This window comes from Barbus barbus, assembly GCF_936440315.1.
Source record: "Barbus barbus genome assembly, chromosome: 21".
NCBI lineage: Eukaryota > Metazoa > Chordata > Actinopteri > Cypriniformes > Cyprinidae > Barbus > Barbus barbus.
Window position 1 is genome coordinate 20,406,180 of NC_136749.1, and position 13,230 is coordinate 20,419,409.

Here is a 13,230-nt window from a genome sequence, read left to right on the forward strand (position 1 = left end):
AATAATGCAATATAAATGTTTAAAAAGTATCTAAGCTTATTCAAATCTTTCCAAATAACTTTCAATTCTTAAAAATTGTTAATGACGTCATAACGATAGACCACAGTTATAAAACATATCCAATGGGTGCTGCCGTCTACCCGAGCAGACAGAGTTCTTGTCCAAACAGATAATCAGTTTCATGGGCCACACAGTAAATGGTTTCAAAACTCTGGGCCGAAGTCCAATATACAGTGTCTACTGTCTAGTTGTTCTACGTGCCCTGCTGCTCGAACTGGCAGTAGTGTTTAAGATTATTGGCAAAAACAAATATTTGTACATCATTAAAGTAACTTATGTATTTGCAGACTAACCACCATCCGTTTTTAAATGTTAAACTCTCTTACCGATTAAAAACACAAACAAAGACAGTACTGGGGGGGAGGAAAGGGATTTTATTCTTTTTTTTAGACCAAATTAAACAATCTTTTAGTACATACCAATTCTTACCAAAAGGGCTTTCAGTTTCCATTTCAAGTGACATTTTCAAGGTTGGGATAAATTCATAGCCAATTATTCATAACCAAATTTAGGAAAGGGACTTTTACACATTCCATTAAAATAATTTACTTTTTACTTTAAAAGATAAAAATATTATCTGGCATTCTGGAGGTAAAATGCAGCATTGCTGGCTTCAAACATTGGCCTGCGGAGGAAAGACCAATGACTTGGGGCAAATGCAACATTGCTTTATGGACTCTGGATAAAGGGCAAAATAATGAGGGTCATATAAATGCAAAAAATTTAAAAAAAAATTTAAAAGATAAATTCTCTTTGCATAGGCAACTCAAAAACAAAATGTATAAAAGTCCCTTTCAATTTCAGAATGTTTTTTTACTTTATTTTTTTTTTTACTTGCACTTAAAGCTCGCTCTGCCCCTGCACGGTGCATTATACAAAATAAAAATATTGTGTGCAAGATCACTGGCAACAAATTACACAGTGCAGGGGTTTTGACGCACTATGCAAAATTTTCTCTTTTTTTAACAAAATATTCTTCAGCATTTTTAAAACAAGCCACGTCCTTAGCGTGACTTTTACATTCAGTGTTATTACTAAAAATACTTTATCTGCAGGTTTCAAACATTCCTGCACAAATGTACAATATGCTACAACATTTTATACATTTCATTATTTACATGGCTCTATTACACATCAAAACTCATCAGCTTTGTTTTGTTATCTTAAAGATAGCTATTAGCATCACGTTCTGCGAGAGAGGTAGTTTCCACCATACTCATTACTAAGTGGCAAGGGGTGCTTCATCTCATATCCACAGTTGAAAGAGCAACATTGTCTGAAACTTTTGAACAAATGAACAGCAGTGCAAGAATAACAACAAGTGAGAAAGGGCAGTGTGTGTGTATAATGTCGGCCGTCCGCCTTCTTATAAAACAAACAATGTAAACATGTCCTCACTGGACTTACGCCCTATTTCTCAGTTCCCCCGTGCCATAATACACACATTAAGCATAATGCTTGTATCAAAACAATCACAGAGCAAACAAGGCTATGAGACAAGACCACAGAAAACATCCGTCCTATGTTCTCGCATCATAACCCTCTTCCGCATATTTGCTCTGTGATCGTTCCAAAAGTACAGTTAAAAGCATAAAAAAAAAATGAATTCCAAAAATGATTTGTCAACCAAAACCTTGATATACACCAATGCCTTACACGATGATTTATGGCACTTGTAACCAGATCTGGTCAAGCAAGGGGGGAGTTCCAACAGAAAATTGCTGATTTCTTAGCTTTGGTAAACATTAAAAAAATTCACACTTAGTTTTCTAAGCTATAAGGGATGCAAAAAGAAAGTTTAACGCTGCAATAGAGCTTGTGAACCTTAGAGAATTTCAACACCTATAGTGCAATGCGCACAGCGCCATTAAAAAAAAAGTACAGGTGTTGAAAGCACAAGGTCCGTTGTGTCATCTCATCAGACTTGAGGTTAGTCAAATGACCTATGTTCACTTAAGCTTGTTCCCCTTCATATACTTTTCTCTTAGGTCTCCCTGCAGAACGAAGTCGAGTGGCTTTTACTTCCCAAAAAGTAAAATAAAAATAGATAACTGGAAATGCAGTATGCACTATAACGCTACAAATGCTGCAGTGCTTAGCACCTAGAGGTTTCTGACACTCTCTGCATGATTAAAATTCAAGCCGAGAGTATGCATCAAACCCCAGCAGGCAAAAAACAATGCAAGGAAATGGTGCAAATTTTGTCTACTCCTAGGCCTGGTTGAGAATGAAAAAAAACAAACAAACAAAAAAAAATACACTGACTGTCACAAGTAGCCATCAAAAAAGAACAAAACAAAACAGGAGCATAACAGAGCAACGAGTTAAGGAGGACATCCAGTTCATTTGTCATGGCATACGGCTCCGCTAAAAGATCTCGACCTCCCCTTAAAAGCTACAGCGATGTAATAATCATTGGAGCGGTTTGCTTTTTTTTTTTTTTAAAGTTAGGTGATGAACATCAGGAGAAACATCTGCCTGCCAAATGGTCATCACCTTACTAAGACGTAAATCTAAAAATAGCTGTGAAATATATTACGCAGCTGGAGCATTCAAGAGGAGGGAGAGATGCCCAAGTGGAGCCTTCGTTCGTATACTGGTTTAAGAGAGCAGCGTTGTGTGACCTTTTTAGGCCTGAACCTTCAGGAGGCTCTTTAACTGAAAGGTCATCATCTCACGATGATCGCAAGTGCCCATGGGAAGAGACACCCAGTGGCCCGGGGGCTTGGGTAGCACACTAGGGGATGGGGGCTCACTAAACTTGGCTCCAGCATAGTTCTGACCACACTGAGCTGACAAAAGTTTGTTCAGATGGGATATGGTACCCTCCCAATTCTGATCATAAGGTGTGGCAAAATGAACTGAGGCATTTTGCTTGTCTACAGGCGCGGCCTGCCGCGCCTCAGGAGACCAAGAATAGCTGATGCCCTTCTCACCCCTGCGATAGCTGTGGTGATGGGGCACCCCTAAGGCTCCTGAGGCGGCAGAATGCACCACTCCATTCTGGTCTCGACTTCTCTGCTTGCCCCTGCCAATCTGGTGGCTCTTCTTGGGCGCCGGGCGATCTGGAATGTTGTATCTCTCGCCACCTCCCATACTGCTTTGATTGGATGTCACCTATCAGAAGACAAAGAACTTGTTTAATGAAAGAGAAATAAGTACATATTTCAGTTACAAAGGCTAAAGGGTGCAAACTGGTTTAAAAACAGGCTTAAAATAATTATTAAGCGTCCGGTGTTGCAGGCTTACAATAACAAAGGGCTACGTGCAGCGCTAGACAGCCAGCGAGACACCCATCCCCCACTCACTTCCTCTACTTACCTCTCTGTTTTTGAAAAGTTAAGTGCCTGGTTCTCTTCACTTTTTAATTTCTCTTCACCAATCGGGCTCCAGGTCCTCGAAGTAGTCGATCTACTTCTCGCTGCACATCTATGTCCAGCAAGATCTGAAGTGTTCATGTGCCAATGAGCGTTGTTTTGTCGTGTAACCGAGCTGAACATGAACTCACCTCGGCGCACGGTGCTCTAGAAGCCGTGAATCTAACAAAAGAAACAATAATATTATTCTGTTTCTGTCCTAAATGCATTCGTTTTAAATAATATTTAGTCATTAACTAAACCAGTTGTTAGTGTAAAACAATGAGTGAAAATAACAGAAGTGAAAAATAAGTTAGGATCAAACGATAAAATGTTGCATATGCGTAGTAATTTAAGCAATTATATATTAAAACCTGGAATAGTACGAAATATTTTATGAATATGGTATTACATAAACAACATCTAACGTTAATCTTCCTCCATTGTGCTCAATGTCTTCACGGTTGTTACCCATTAAAAAAGTAACTGTTACATTTTTAGCTAGTTCGGAATTGCAGGTCAATTTCAGTAATGTTTTACTAAAAAACTTGGGTTTTAAATGACAAAAAACAAGGGTATTATGTCATGTTTTCTGGCCCAATACCAAAACAAAGACTCTTCTCAACATGGCGTCAATACCGTCGACGACTCCCTATGTCTTTAACTCAGCAGAAAACAACTTACCGACTTCCTCAGGCTTTGATGGAATAAGCCCTTCGTCTTCCCTTGGTCTAGTCTGTCAGCTGTAACTGTTTATAGAGAAAATATTTCCCGATATGCGAATCTTTGTTCAAATCCGATTCAACAGCGGAATGGTATTACTCTCCTTCTCCAGTTTGTCTCCGTCTAACAGCAAAATGGATTCTCAACAAAGCCTAAGTACCGAACGGCTTGTGGTGTGCTGACCAATCAGGGATCAGCACTGCGGACGTTTGACCAATAGGAGCGCTGAACACGCCTGTTGCCATCCTTCCTGCGTCACTAAGCGTTATAAGTGTTTGTGGGGATTTTTTGGTTTTTCCGCGTTACTGTAATAACTCGAAGGCATAAAAGGTGATCACATGGTTTCTTCCGGTTGGGTTAAGCTCAAAACGCAAACACTTGTATGTGCCTTTTGTAAAATTATGTTAGCAATGGAACAGGCTAGTCCAAATGGCTTATACATATACAATTAAGACTTTTAGGGATAATACTTTTAAGAAACACAAGTAACAAAGACACGTCTGATCTACTTGAGTAAACTTTCAGACAGGCGGAGACATTTTGTGGAAATGATTAAAGAACAGATCGGTGATCAAAGAGACGAAAAGAACAGAATTATGAGTATGACGAGATGCTGTTAAATGCATCGTTTATTAATAACCCAATAAAACATTATCAGGGGAAAGGTGTGAGTGGGATACAGTGCCTAGTATGCCTAGTTTGTCTTGAAAACCAAGAAGAGACGTATCCTTTAATCACTCACCACCTGCTGGCATGTGACAACATGTAGATAAAAACCTGTGAAGTGGTATCTACTGCCAATGACAATGGGAGGAAAAGTGTTTGAAAAGCTACAGATAAAGGTGTTAATTCGGGGGTGTTGTATCTTCATAAATCAATGAATGGGCTTGGAGGAGGCATATGGGCCATTTGGTGTTCTTGAAGCAAAATGTCTGCTTAGATTGCACTCTAACCCTGAGAAGGTTTTAAGTTGAACAGCTGTTTAAAGACAGATAAACATTCTATTTATCAGGCCAAATTTAGACCTTCTCTACCTGTTAACCTTGTTTTATCTGAACAGTTCCAAATTAATTAAACTGGAACGATTTATACCAGAAAAATATGTAGGCCTATTTAATTTATGTTAGACCTTTGTTGTTTGACAAATTTTAAGATAACATTTTATTTGTGTTTTATTGTGACACAAAACTAGGTTTTGAAGCATGAATTAAAGGTTTTGGGTGAGTGATTATTATAAGTAGGGCTGGGTATCGTTCAAAAAATTTCGATACTGATACCGATACCTTGAGTTCGATACCGGTTCCTGAACGATACTTTTTTCGATACCAGTTTTATGAAATCAGTTTTAATAAGATTACATTATCTCAAAAAACTTTTTTTTTTTAGCTTGTTGATATTTATACAGACTCAAAGCCTCATCTCCTGAGCCACTGCACAAAGGAACAAAATATATTCAACACAATAAATAAATAAATAATTTTAATAAAGTTCAAATAGGTTTCAGTTTACACATCTGTTAGGCTACGTTTACATTAGTGTGTGTTCATTTTAAAACACAAAGCTCAGACAGAATCATCATTTCTAGGTTGTTAAAGACTTCAAGAAATTTTTAATCTTTATCCACTTTCATAAGTGGGTGTTTTATTTTCTTTCACCATATGTTTTATTGTTATTAAATTCGATACCGATACCGATACCGATACCTTGAGTTCGATACCGGTTCCTGAACGATACTTTTTTCGATACCAGTTTTATGAAATCAGTTTTAATAAGATTACATTATCTCAAAAAACTTTTTTTTTTAGCTTGTTGATATTTATACAGACTCAAAGCCTCATCTCCTGAGCCAATGCACAAAGGAACAAAATATATCCAACACAATAAATAAATAAATAATTTTAATAAAGTTAAAATAGTTTTCAGTTTACACATCTGTTAGGCTACGTTTACATTAGTGTGTGTTCATTTTAAAACACAAAGCTCAGACAGAATCATCATTTCTAGGTTGTTAAAGACTTCAAGAAATTTTAAATCTTTATCCACTTTCATAAGTGGGTGTTTTATTTTCTTTCACCATATGTTTTATTGTTATTAAATTCTGGTGTAGTATGTCTAATTATTTGAATGCATAAAAACAACTTAGTTTATTTAAATTTATTCTTAAAATAGCCTTATGAAATGTTTTATTTTTCCTCAGAAATTCTGTGTTCTGTATCTGGTTTTCAAATGAAGACAAAACATTAATTTAATTTCTCTTTAAATTATTGAAAATCAAAGTTTATTTATTTTGGCAAACAAAGGGGGGTTACTATTAAAATTAAAACATGGAATAACTGTTGTGTGATCATTACTAAAAAAAAATTTTTTTTTATAATTGTAATAGTAGCCTAGTATTAGCAGTGCTGTCTGCTGAACAATATTATTTCTGCCGCAGTGTCTTCCAAGTTAAACCGAACTTTTATTTTGAATACCTTTACAGTTCTGTGTGTATATGATATGACGCTAGTTTTACTCGAATCAAACGGTAAAATGCTCATGAAGTGACTCTCAGAGCAGGTCTGGAGATGTTGTTCATGTGTTTATGTCCTCATTTTGAGAGGCGGCAGACGCTGAAATCACCGCGAGCGTCACGCGCGCTTCAGTCTGTGTATAATAAACAAACCGCGCGATTTAAAGAGCTGCTCCGTGCGCTTTCGAAACGCTCTCGCGGATGTCAAACACTGATCAATCAACGCCGCGCCGCTTCTAGTCAAACACACCTAGTGCTGCAGGATTATTGAGTCTGTCCTTGGGATTATTGGCTCACTGACGGTGATGAGATTAACCCCTTAGGTATCGAAATTTAGTACCGAACGACAAGACGTTTTTCGATGCTCGGTAGTATTGAGGCAATTCGGTCAGTGCCTAAAAAGTATCGAACTCGATACCCAGCCCTAATTATAAGACTTGAAATGTGATGTCCCATAAAACAGTTGTGATAATTATATTGTTTAGAGAATTTTCTTTCAAAAAATGAGCTAAAACTTTTCTAAATTCTAAAACATTTACTGTTTCAAACGTATGAAACCTTTCAATGGTTTTAATTACTATTTATGATTGCTTTCTCATTTAAAATTCCCTCCTCTGTAGATTAAATAGGCCTACTCCTGCTTATCCCTTAAGCAAACCTGTTGCATAATGTGGTACTTGTTTGCCTGTTTAATCAAAATTCATATTTGGAGACGGAAGTGTACACCCTCTGGATGCAGCCTTGCTTTCCAGGGGGCTTGGCCTGAGTTTGTATCCTATGTTTGGAAACTAGGTTAGGTGGGAGGCTCTTGTCGGTCACACACAATTTGAGAAGAGGTCAAATTACCAAATTTGACAATGTTCTACATCTACATGTACACAAAAAACAAAACATGCTTTTATGATTTTGTTACACCCAAAAGACAAATCTTGTGAAGTATATATTATGCATATCTATGTTAAAGAGCTATATTATGCTATATGTTATTATGTATTTATAGATGAATAAATATAATATGTAATAGATAGATGATAGCTTTCTACACATTCTCAGACTTGAGCCAATTTGAAGTACTTCACCTGTTGCTTAAAAATAGCACTATACTCAATATAGTTACAGAGTTTGAGAAAATATAATTTTAAAGATATCCCAGACATATATTAATCTTTCCGTAGGTCTGGATATTGTAGAGTTACACTCGCCCAAGAATAAAGCATCAACATATTTCTTTATTTATTCATTAGTACTAATTAACGTATGTTACTGGGAGCTCAAAATGACAAAAACTCAAAAGCCTTGTTTTTTTACAGTTCCTCACAAAAAAATCACTTCTCAGCCAAACCCTTTCAGAGCATAAGCAATTACAGAGATGAAAATGTATTAAAAATTGGGGACAGCTGCAGTGAGAGGTAACCGATATTTCCCACCACCATCTGCACTCCATAACAAGAGTAAATTTTGAAATAGGTCAGCAACAAGATGAGGAAGCTGTGGTAAAGACTGTTTTTACACTGTTGTCATCTGGTGGTGATGAGACATTTACAGAAATACATTTATATAATACATAAGAACATTGAGACACAAAGAGGTGGCATGGAGCTAATACGCTTTGGGGTGAATATGTGGGAGAATAAAAACTTTGTAAGGAAAGGATTAATAAAAATGATTGTGGACAGATGGAAGAACATCATGACGAAGCTGTGAGAAAAGAGAAATACTTCAGCATTTATGATGATGAGACACAGAAAGGTTCCTCTTTGAGCGTGAGTTTTCATCTTAGAGAAAAACAGCTTTGGTACTTTCCACCTGTTGCTTTTCTTTTTCCAATAATGTGTCCCCGTTACTTCAGTCTCTTTAATCACCTGCATCTCTGCTTATTAAAAATAGCATACAGCACATTTTGTGCTATAACAGTGCAATACTGAAATTTTGCTTCTCTCTGTCTCTCACAGGGGGTGTGGTGTATGCTCTCGTGTTGAAATCGTAGGCTTGAGATTTGTGAAAGATATATCTGCCAACAGCAGACAGTTTTACCAACAGCAAAAGCCGAAGGTAAGAGCCAGTTCATTTGATCAATATGTATACTATGCTAAAAACCTGTGTGAACTGAAACAACTCTAATGGGTAGAATAATGAACAGCAGGTTTTTCTCACCTTATTTGTAAGACATATATTATAGTGTGTTATTAATTGTCAAATATGTTATTATGAACTTCTTATATTTCACTTGTGAGTGTGAAAGATCTTTAACCTGAGGACGTTTTTGTGAATTTTACACTTTATTGCATAAATTATGCTTAGTTACTGATAACAGCTTCTGAAAGCAAAACTGTCTCTTGTACAGTCCTGTCTTATTATGTTCAGTTCAAATCAACTGGCACTTTTTTTTTACAAAACACATTGTTCTATGACCCTCTTTGACCCTCAGTGAGCCACCAAAGGTGAAAATGGTTAGGAAAAATACACAGGAAGGAATATTGGGAGGAACCAAGACTCTGAGGGGGAAACCCTATTAGAGAAGCGGTTTTAACCCAAAAAAATTCCATTATTTACTGAAATTTTAACAACACAGAGACACACAGAGATAGCAAGGAGCTAATACGCCTTGGGTATGCAGGAGGATAAAAAGAATGACATTAGTGCTTCTTGTAAGGCAAGGATTGTGGAAGGAGGGAACAATGAAAAATAACCTATGTGAGTGAGCAGGCTGTTTAATCGAACTACTTACCAAACTAAACTGAGTAGTCTTTATTCCATACTAGAAAAAATAGTGTGTCTGTTTCCTGGATTTTGCTTGTAACGCAATTAAACATATAGGAAAAAAAATCTTTAATCTTGCTTAATCTTTTCTGTGCTGTTTTTTTCTCTCTCTCTAGTGGATACTAGTGAAACTATTTGTCAATCCTTCTCTTGCAATAATCTTGTGTCGTCATTTGCCCAGCAGGGGGCATTATCTAACTTTATCTGATCTATTGAACAGTTTTATATCAGTGACCAGTGGTTTATATTCAAAAATGACTAGAATAGACCTGTGGGACAAACTGATTATTTCATATTAAGGATAACATCACCTCTCTTCCAAATCTAAGCCATGCAGTCTGAATAATGCCGTTTTATTTATAGAATGCATTAGCCTAATAAAAGGTTGCTTGGAGACATGTTTGACTTTAAATGAGTTTTGTAAGTGTGGTTTATCCCTCTAAATCATGTCATATTCAGAACTTCAAATTCAAACTTTGAAGGCACATGAATAATTGTGTCTGCTGTTGTTGTTTTTTTTTTTTTAACAGACCATTTCTGTCCTGGGGAAAATGGAGGCAGAATTGGAACAAGACCAAGAAGTTACCACTGCGCTTTATTTAAATGAAAGTACACCAGGTATTATTTCTCATAAAGATTTTCTACGATCTGTCTGTGACTATGACATGTCTTTTCAAGTTTTGTTGTAATGATTTTACTAGTTTTCACATTTAAACATAAAAAATAAAACAGTAAATAAAATAAAAATAACGCTATACCTTGCAAAAGTTTGGTAAGATTTATTTAAAACTAAACCAGTTCTTCTATTCCGCAAGAAAGCAATTCATCAAAAGTGAATTGCAAATGTAAAGACTATTACATTTGTATAAAAAAATAAAATAAATAATCTATTTCAAATAAATGCTATTTCAAATAAATAATCTGTTTCATCAAAGAATTCCGAAACAAATGTATCACAGTTTCCACAAAAAAGCAGTTAAGCAGTTTTCATTGATAATTGATAACTGTTTTCACTGGTAATAATAAGAGAGATTTCTCACTGGAGGAATGACTGCTGAAATTTATCTCCATCACAAGAATAAATTTCATTTTGAAATATATTAGAATAGTTATTTTAAATTTTAATAATATTACTACTGTTTTACTGTATTTTTTATCAAATAAATGCAGCCTTTTTGAGCATTTCTTAAAAAAAAAAACATAAAAAAAAAACATACTGGCACCAAACTTTTGAACAGTATTAAAAAATCATTTTAGTTAAATATTTAAAAATATATATTTTACATATTATTAGAAATTATATTAAAATGTTCATCTTAAAATATGATTAAAGTGATTATTTTGAATAATTTTGATCCTGTACTGTTACAGATGCAAACTTGTGCAACAGCCTACAGTGTTACATGGTCCTGACTCCAGCAGAGAAGAAAGCTATCAGCACAATCTGCTTGCTAGCCGGCCCTGTGACGTTCCTGGAGAATATTTTGGTCCTGTTGGTCATTGCAAGCTCCACCACTCTGCGTAGACGGCCATCGTACCTGTTCATCAGCAGCTTGGCACTGGCCGACACCTTTGCCAGCTGTTTTTTCACCATCAGTTTTCTAGATTTTCATCTTTATAGTCAGAGCGATGACCCTAATATCTATCTGTTCAAGCTCAGTGGAGTAACAATGGCGTTCACAGGTTCTGTGGGAAGCCTGTTGCTGACAGCGCTGGACCGTTATCTCTGCATCTACCAGGCTTCCAATTATAAGGTGCTACTGACACGCACTAGAGCCAAGCTGGCTATTGTATTATTATGGTGTGTAACGATTGTAATTTCATTTCTTCCTCTGATGGGTTGGAGGTGCACAACCAAGATTGATCCTCCTTGCTCCCATCTCTTCCCTTATGTGGATCAACACTACCTGGCCTTCTGGACGGGCCTACAACTTGTGGTGCTCTTTCTTATCATAGTGGCATATGTTCTCATCCTGTGGAAAGCAAATAGGCATGAAACAGCTATGGGTGGACCACAGTCGGGGAGGCAGAGCGTGAAAGGACAGGCTCGAATGCGAATGGACATTCAGCTCGCACATACCTTCAGTCTGATCCTCCTAATCCTTGCTGTTTGTTGGCTGCCTGTCCTGTCCTTTATGATGGTGGATGTCACAGTGACCCTTACGAAGAAACAACAGCGAATGTTCGCTTTCTGTAGCACGCTCTGCCTGGTCAACTCGTGCGTAAACCCACTTCTATATGCCCTACGCTGCAAAGAGCTGAGGGGAGAAGGGCGTGCATTGTTAGCATGTTGCAAAGCATGCAGGGAACGTACTTTGGCAAACGCTCAGGGCCAAAGAAATGAAAATCATTCTGGCATTAGCAAAAAGAGCAAAGATCAGGCTGTTAGTGATAGTAACCCAGATACTATTTCTGAAAGCGTAGACAAGCAGTAAAACAGCATATAAATGTTATTTAAAAATGATTTGCCAACTTTTAATCCATTATAAATATTTCGCAAAATTAAGTTCTTCAGGATTATATTTTAGATTAGCATTCATTGCATGAATACTATAGGTATATATATTTTTGGTAGGTTTCCACATTGCAGAAAATGTTGTTTTGTGATAAGAATACAGGATATCAAATAAATAGCAGTAAAAATGTGGAATATATGAATATATCAAATGAAGGTTTGCATACTAACAAGAACTTAAGAACTTTAACACACACACACACACACACACATTGAATTTTACTGCTTGAATTTTAATCATTATATATTGTATTTTGTATATATTTAGGAGTAGAATGAGAAGACTTCATTTTACACTTTAAGAAAGACATTAGCTATTATTTTGTAAACAGTCTAAAAATTATTTGAAAGTGTATTTTAAAAGTGTCTAAATTTTTTATTTTATTTTTAGGAACATACAATAGGTCTATTGTGAATAGGTGGCTGTTGTGACCCTCTATCCATGCATAATGCTGTTTCTCTAAGCACCTTTTTACAGTAGTGAAATAAGACCTATAAACACACTCAGAACAGCTAACTCACCTACATTTTGACCCAAGCGTAAAAGACGCCATAATATATATAGATTACACTGTGAAACAAAATACCCTCAGCTTTATTGATGACTGCTTGCAAAAATTTGCTTCACCTTTTGGATAGATTGTACATTATGCTCTATGTTGTACTATATTACGAAGAATAACTGTTACGATACACTAAGTATATTCTTATATGTTGGAAAGAGTGCTATGAATGCAAAACGCTGTGCAATTGTTGTTATGTTAAGTTCTTATCTTGTATGAACTTCAATTTGAAGAGAAGTCTTGATGCATTATTGTATGTATTGTATGTTACATACCAAGTACTATATAAAATACTGTATGCCATAACTATAATAATGTACTGCTACATTGTTTAAGAAATGCATGCTTACACTTTAATTCATTTTCAGGATATCAACCTTCAGTCTATTTAAACAGCATTGTTTGAGGAGCTCAATATTGTTTTAGATACATTTATGAAATTTGTTTTTATATATATCTATTTATTGATCAATTAGGCCTACATCATTAGCTGCTAATTTTTATGTTTTACATTGTATTTTATTTTCATTTGATTGGGTTAAAATGGTGATATTAATATGGAGTCAAAAGTGTGAAATGGCCCCACAGAACATGTAGGTGGTTTTAACGTTTAGAGACAGTAAAATGATTACTTGTGAGTTGAAAGACTGTTTTGAAAACTAACACAAACAGACACCAACATGCAAATCCTTCAGTAAAATTGTCATTAGCCAAATAAACTATTGAGCTCAATAAATGTTGATC

The 13,230-nt window shown here is 35.9% G+C and overlaps 2 protein-coding genes across 4 annotated transcripts; one reads left to right on the forward strand and one right to left on the reverse strand.

Moving 5' to 3' along the window:
- Positions 1–415: 415 nt before the first annotated feature.
- LOC306887913 (proline-rich nuclear receptor coactivator 2) lies at positions 416–4,270 on the reverse strand. 2 transcript variants are annotated; one of them, XR_013785706.1, is made up of 3 exons: positions 4,101–4,270; positions 3,382–3,599; positions 416–3,177 (listed from the first exon to the last, which is right to left on the reverse strand). XR_013785706.1 is itself a non-coding variant. In XM_079445948.1 (2 exons), exon 2 carries the CDS (start codon positions 3,154–3,156, stop codon positions 2,689–2,691), a length of 468 nt encoding a protein of 155 aa, XP_079302074.1. In that variant the 5' UTR covers positions 3,157–3,177; positions 3,382–3,520; the 3' UTR covers positions 422–2,688. The 2 variants fall into 2 exon arrangements, 1 of the variants encoding a protein (XP_079302074.1); XM_079445948.1 differs by lacking the exon at positions 4,101–4,270 and having other exon boundaries at positions 422–3,177; positions 3,382–3,520.
- Positions 4,271–8,647: 4,377 nt separating this feature from the next.
- LOC306887384 (cannabinoid receptor type 1A-like) lies at positions 8,648–13,216 on the forward strand. 2 transcript variants are annotated; one of them, XM_079445066.1, is made up of 3 exons: positions 8,648–8,700; positions 9,939–10,026; positions 10,780–13,216. In XM_079445066.1, the coding sequence occupies exons 2-3, from the start codon at positions 9,960–9,962 to the stop codon at positions 11,841–11,843; spliced, it is 1,131 nt and encodes a 376-aa protein (XP_079301192.1). In that variant the 5' UTR covers positions 8,648–8,700; positions 9,939–9,959; the 3' UTR covers positions 11,844–13,216. The 2 variants fall into 2 exon arrangements, with proteins under 2 accessions (XP_079301192.1, XP_079301193.1); XM_079445067.1 differs by lacking the exon at positions 8,648–8,700 and adding an exon at positions 9,200–9,342 and having other exon boundaries at positions 10,780–12,795.
- The last annotated feature ends 14 nt before the right edge of the window (positions 13,217–13,230 follow it).

Coding starts and splice junctions, on each gene's coding strand:
- LOC306887913 (XM_079445948.1), bottom strand. CDS start 3,156: ATGGGAGGTGGCGAGAGATACAACATTCCAGATCGCCCGGCGCCCAAG.
- LOC306887384 (XM_079445066.1), top strand. CDS start 9,960: ATGGAGGCAGAATTGGAACAAGACCAAGAAGTTACCACTGCGCTTTAT. Junction 10,027..10,779: donor TTTAAATGAAAGTACACCAG/GTATTATTTCTC, acceptor GTACTGTTACAG/ATGCAAACTTGTGCAACAGC.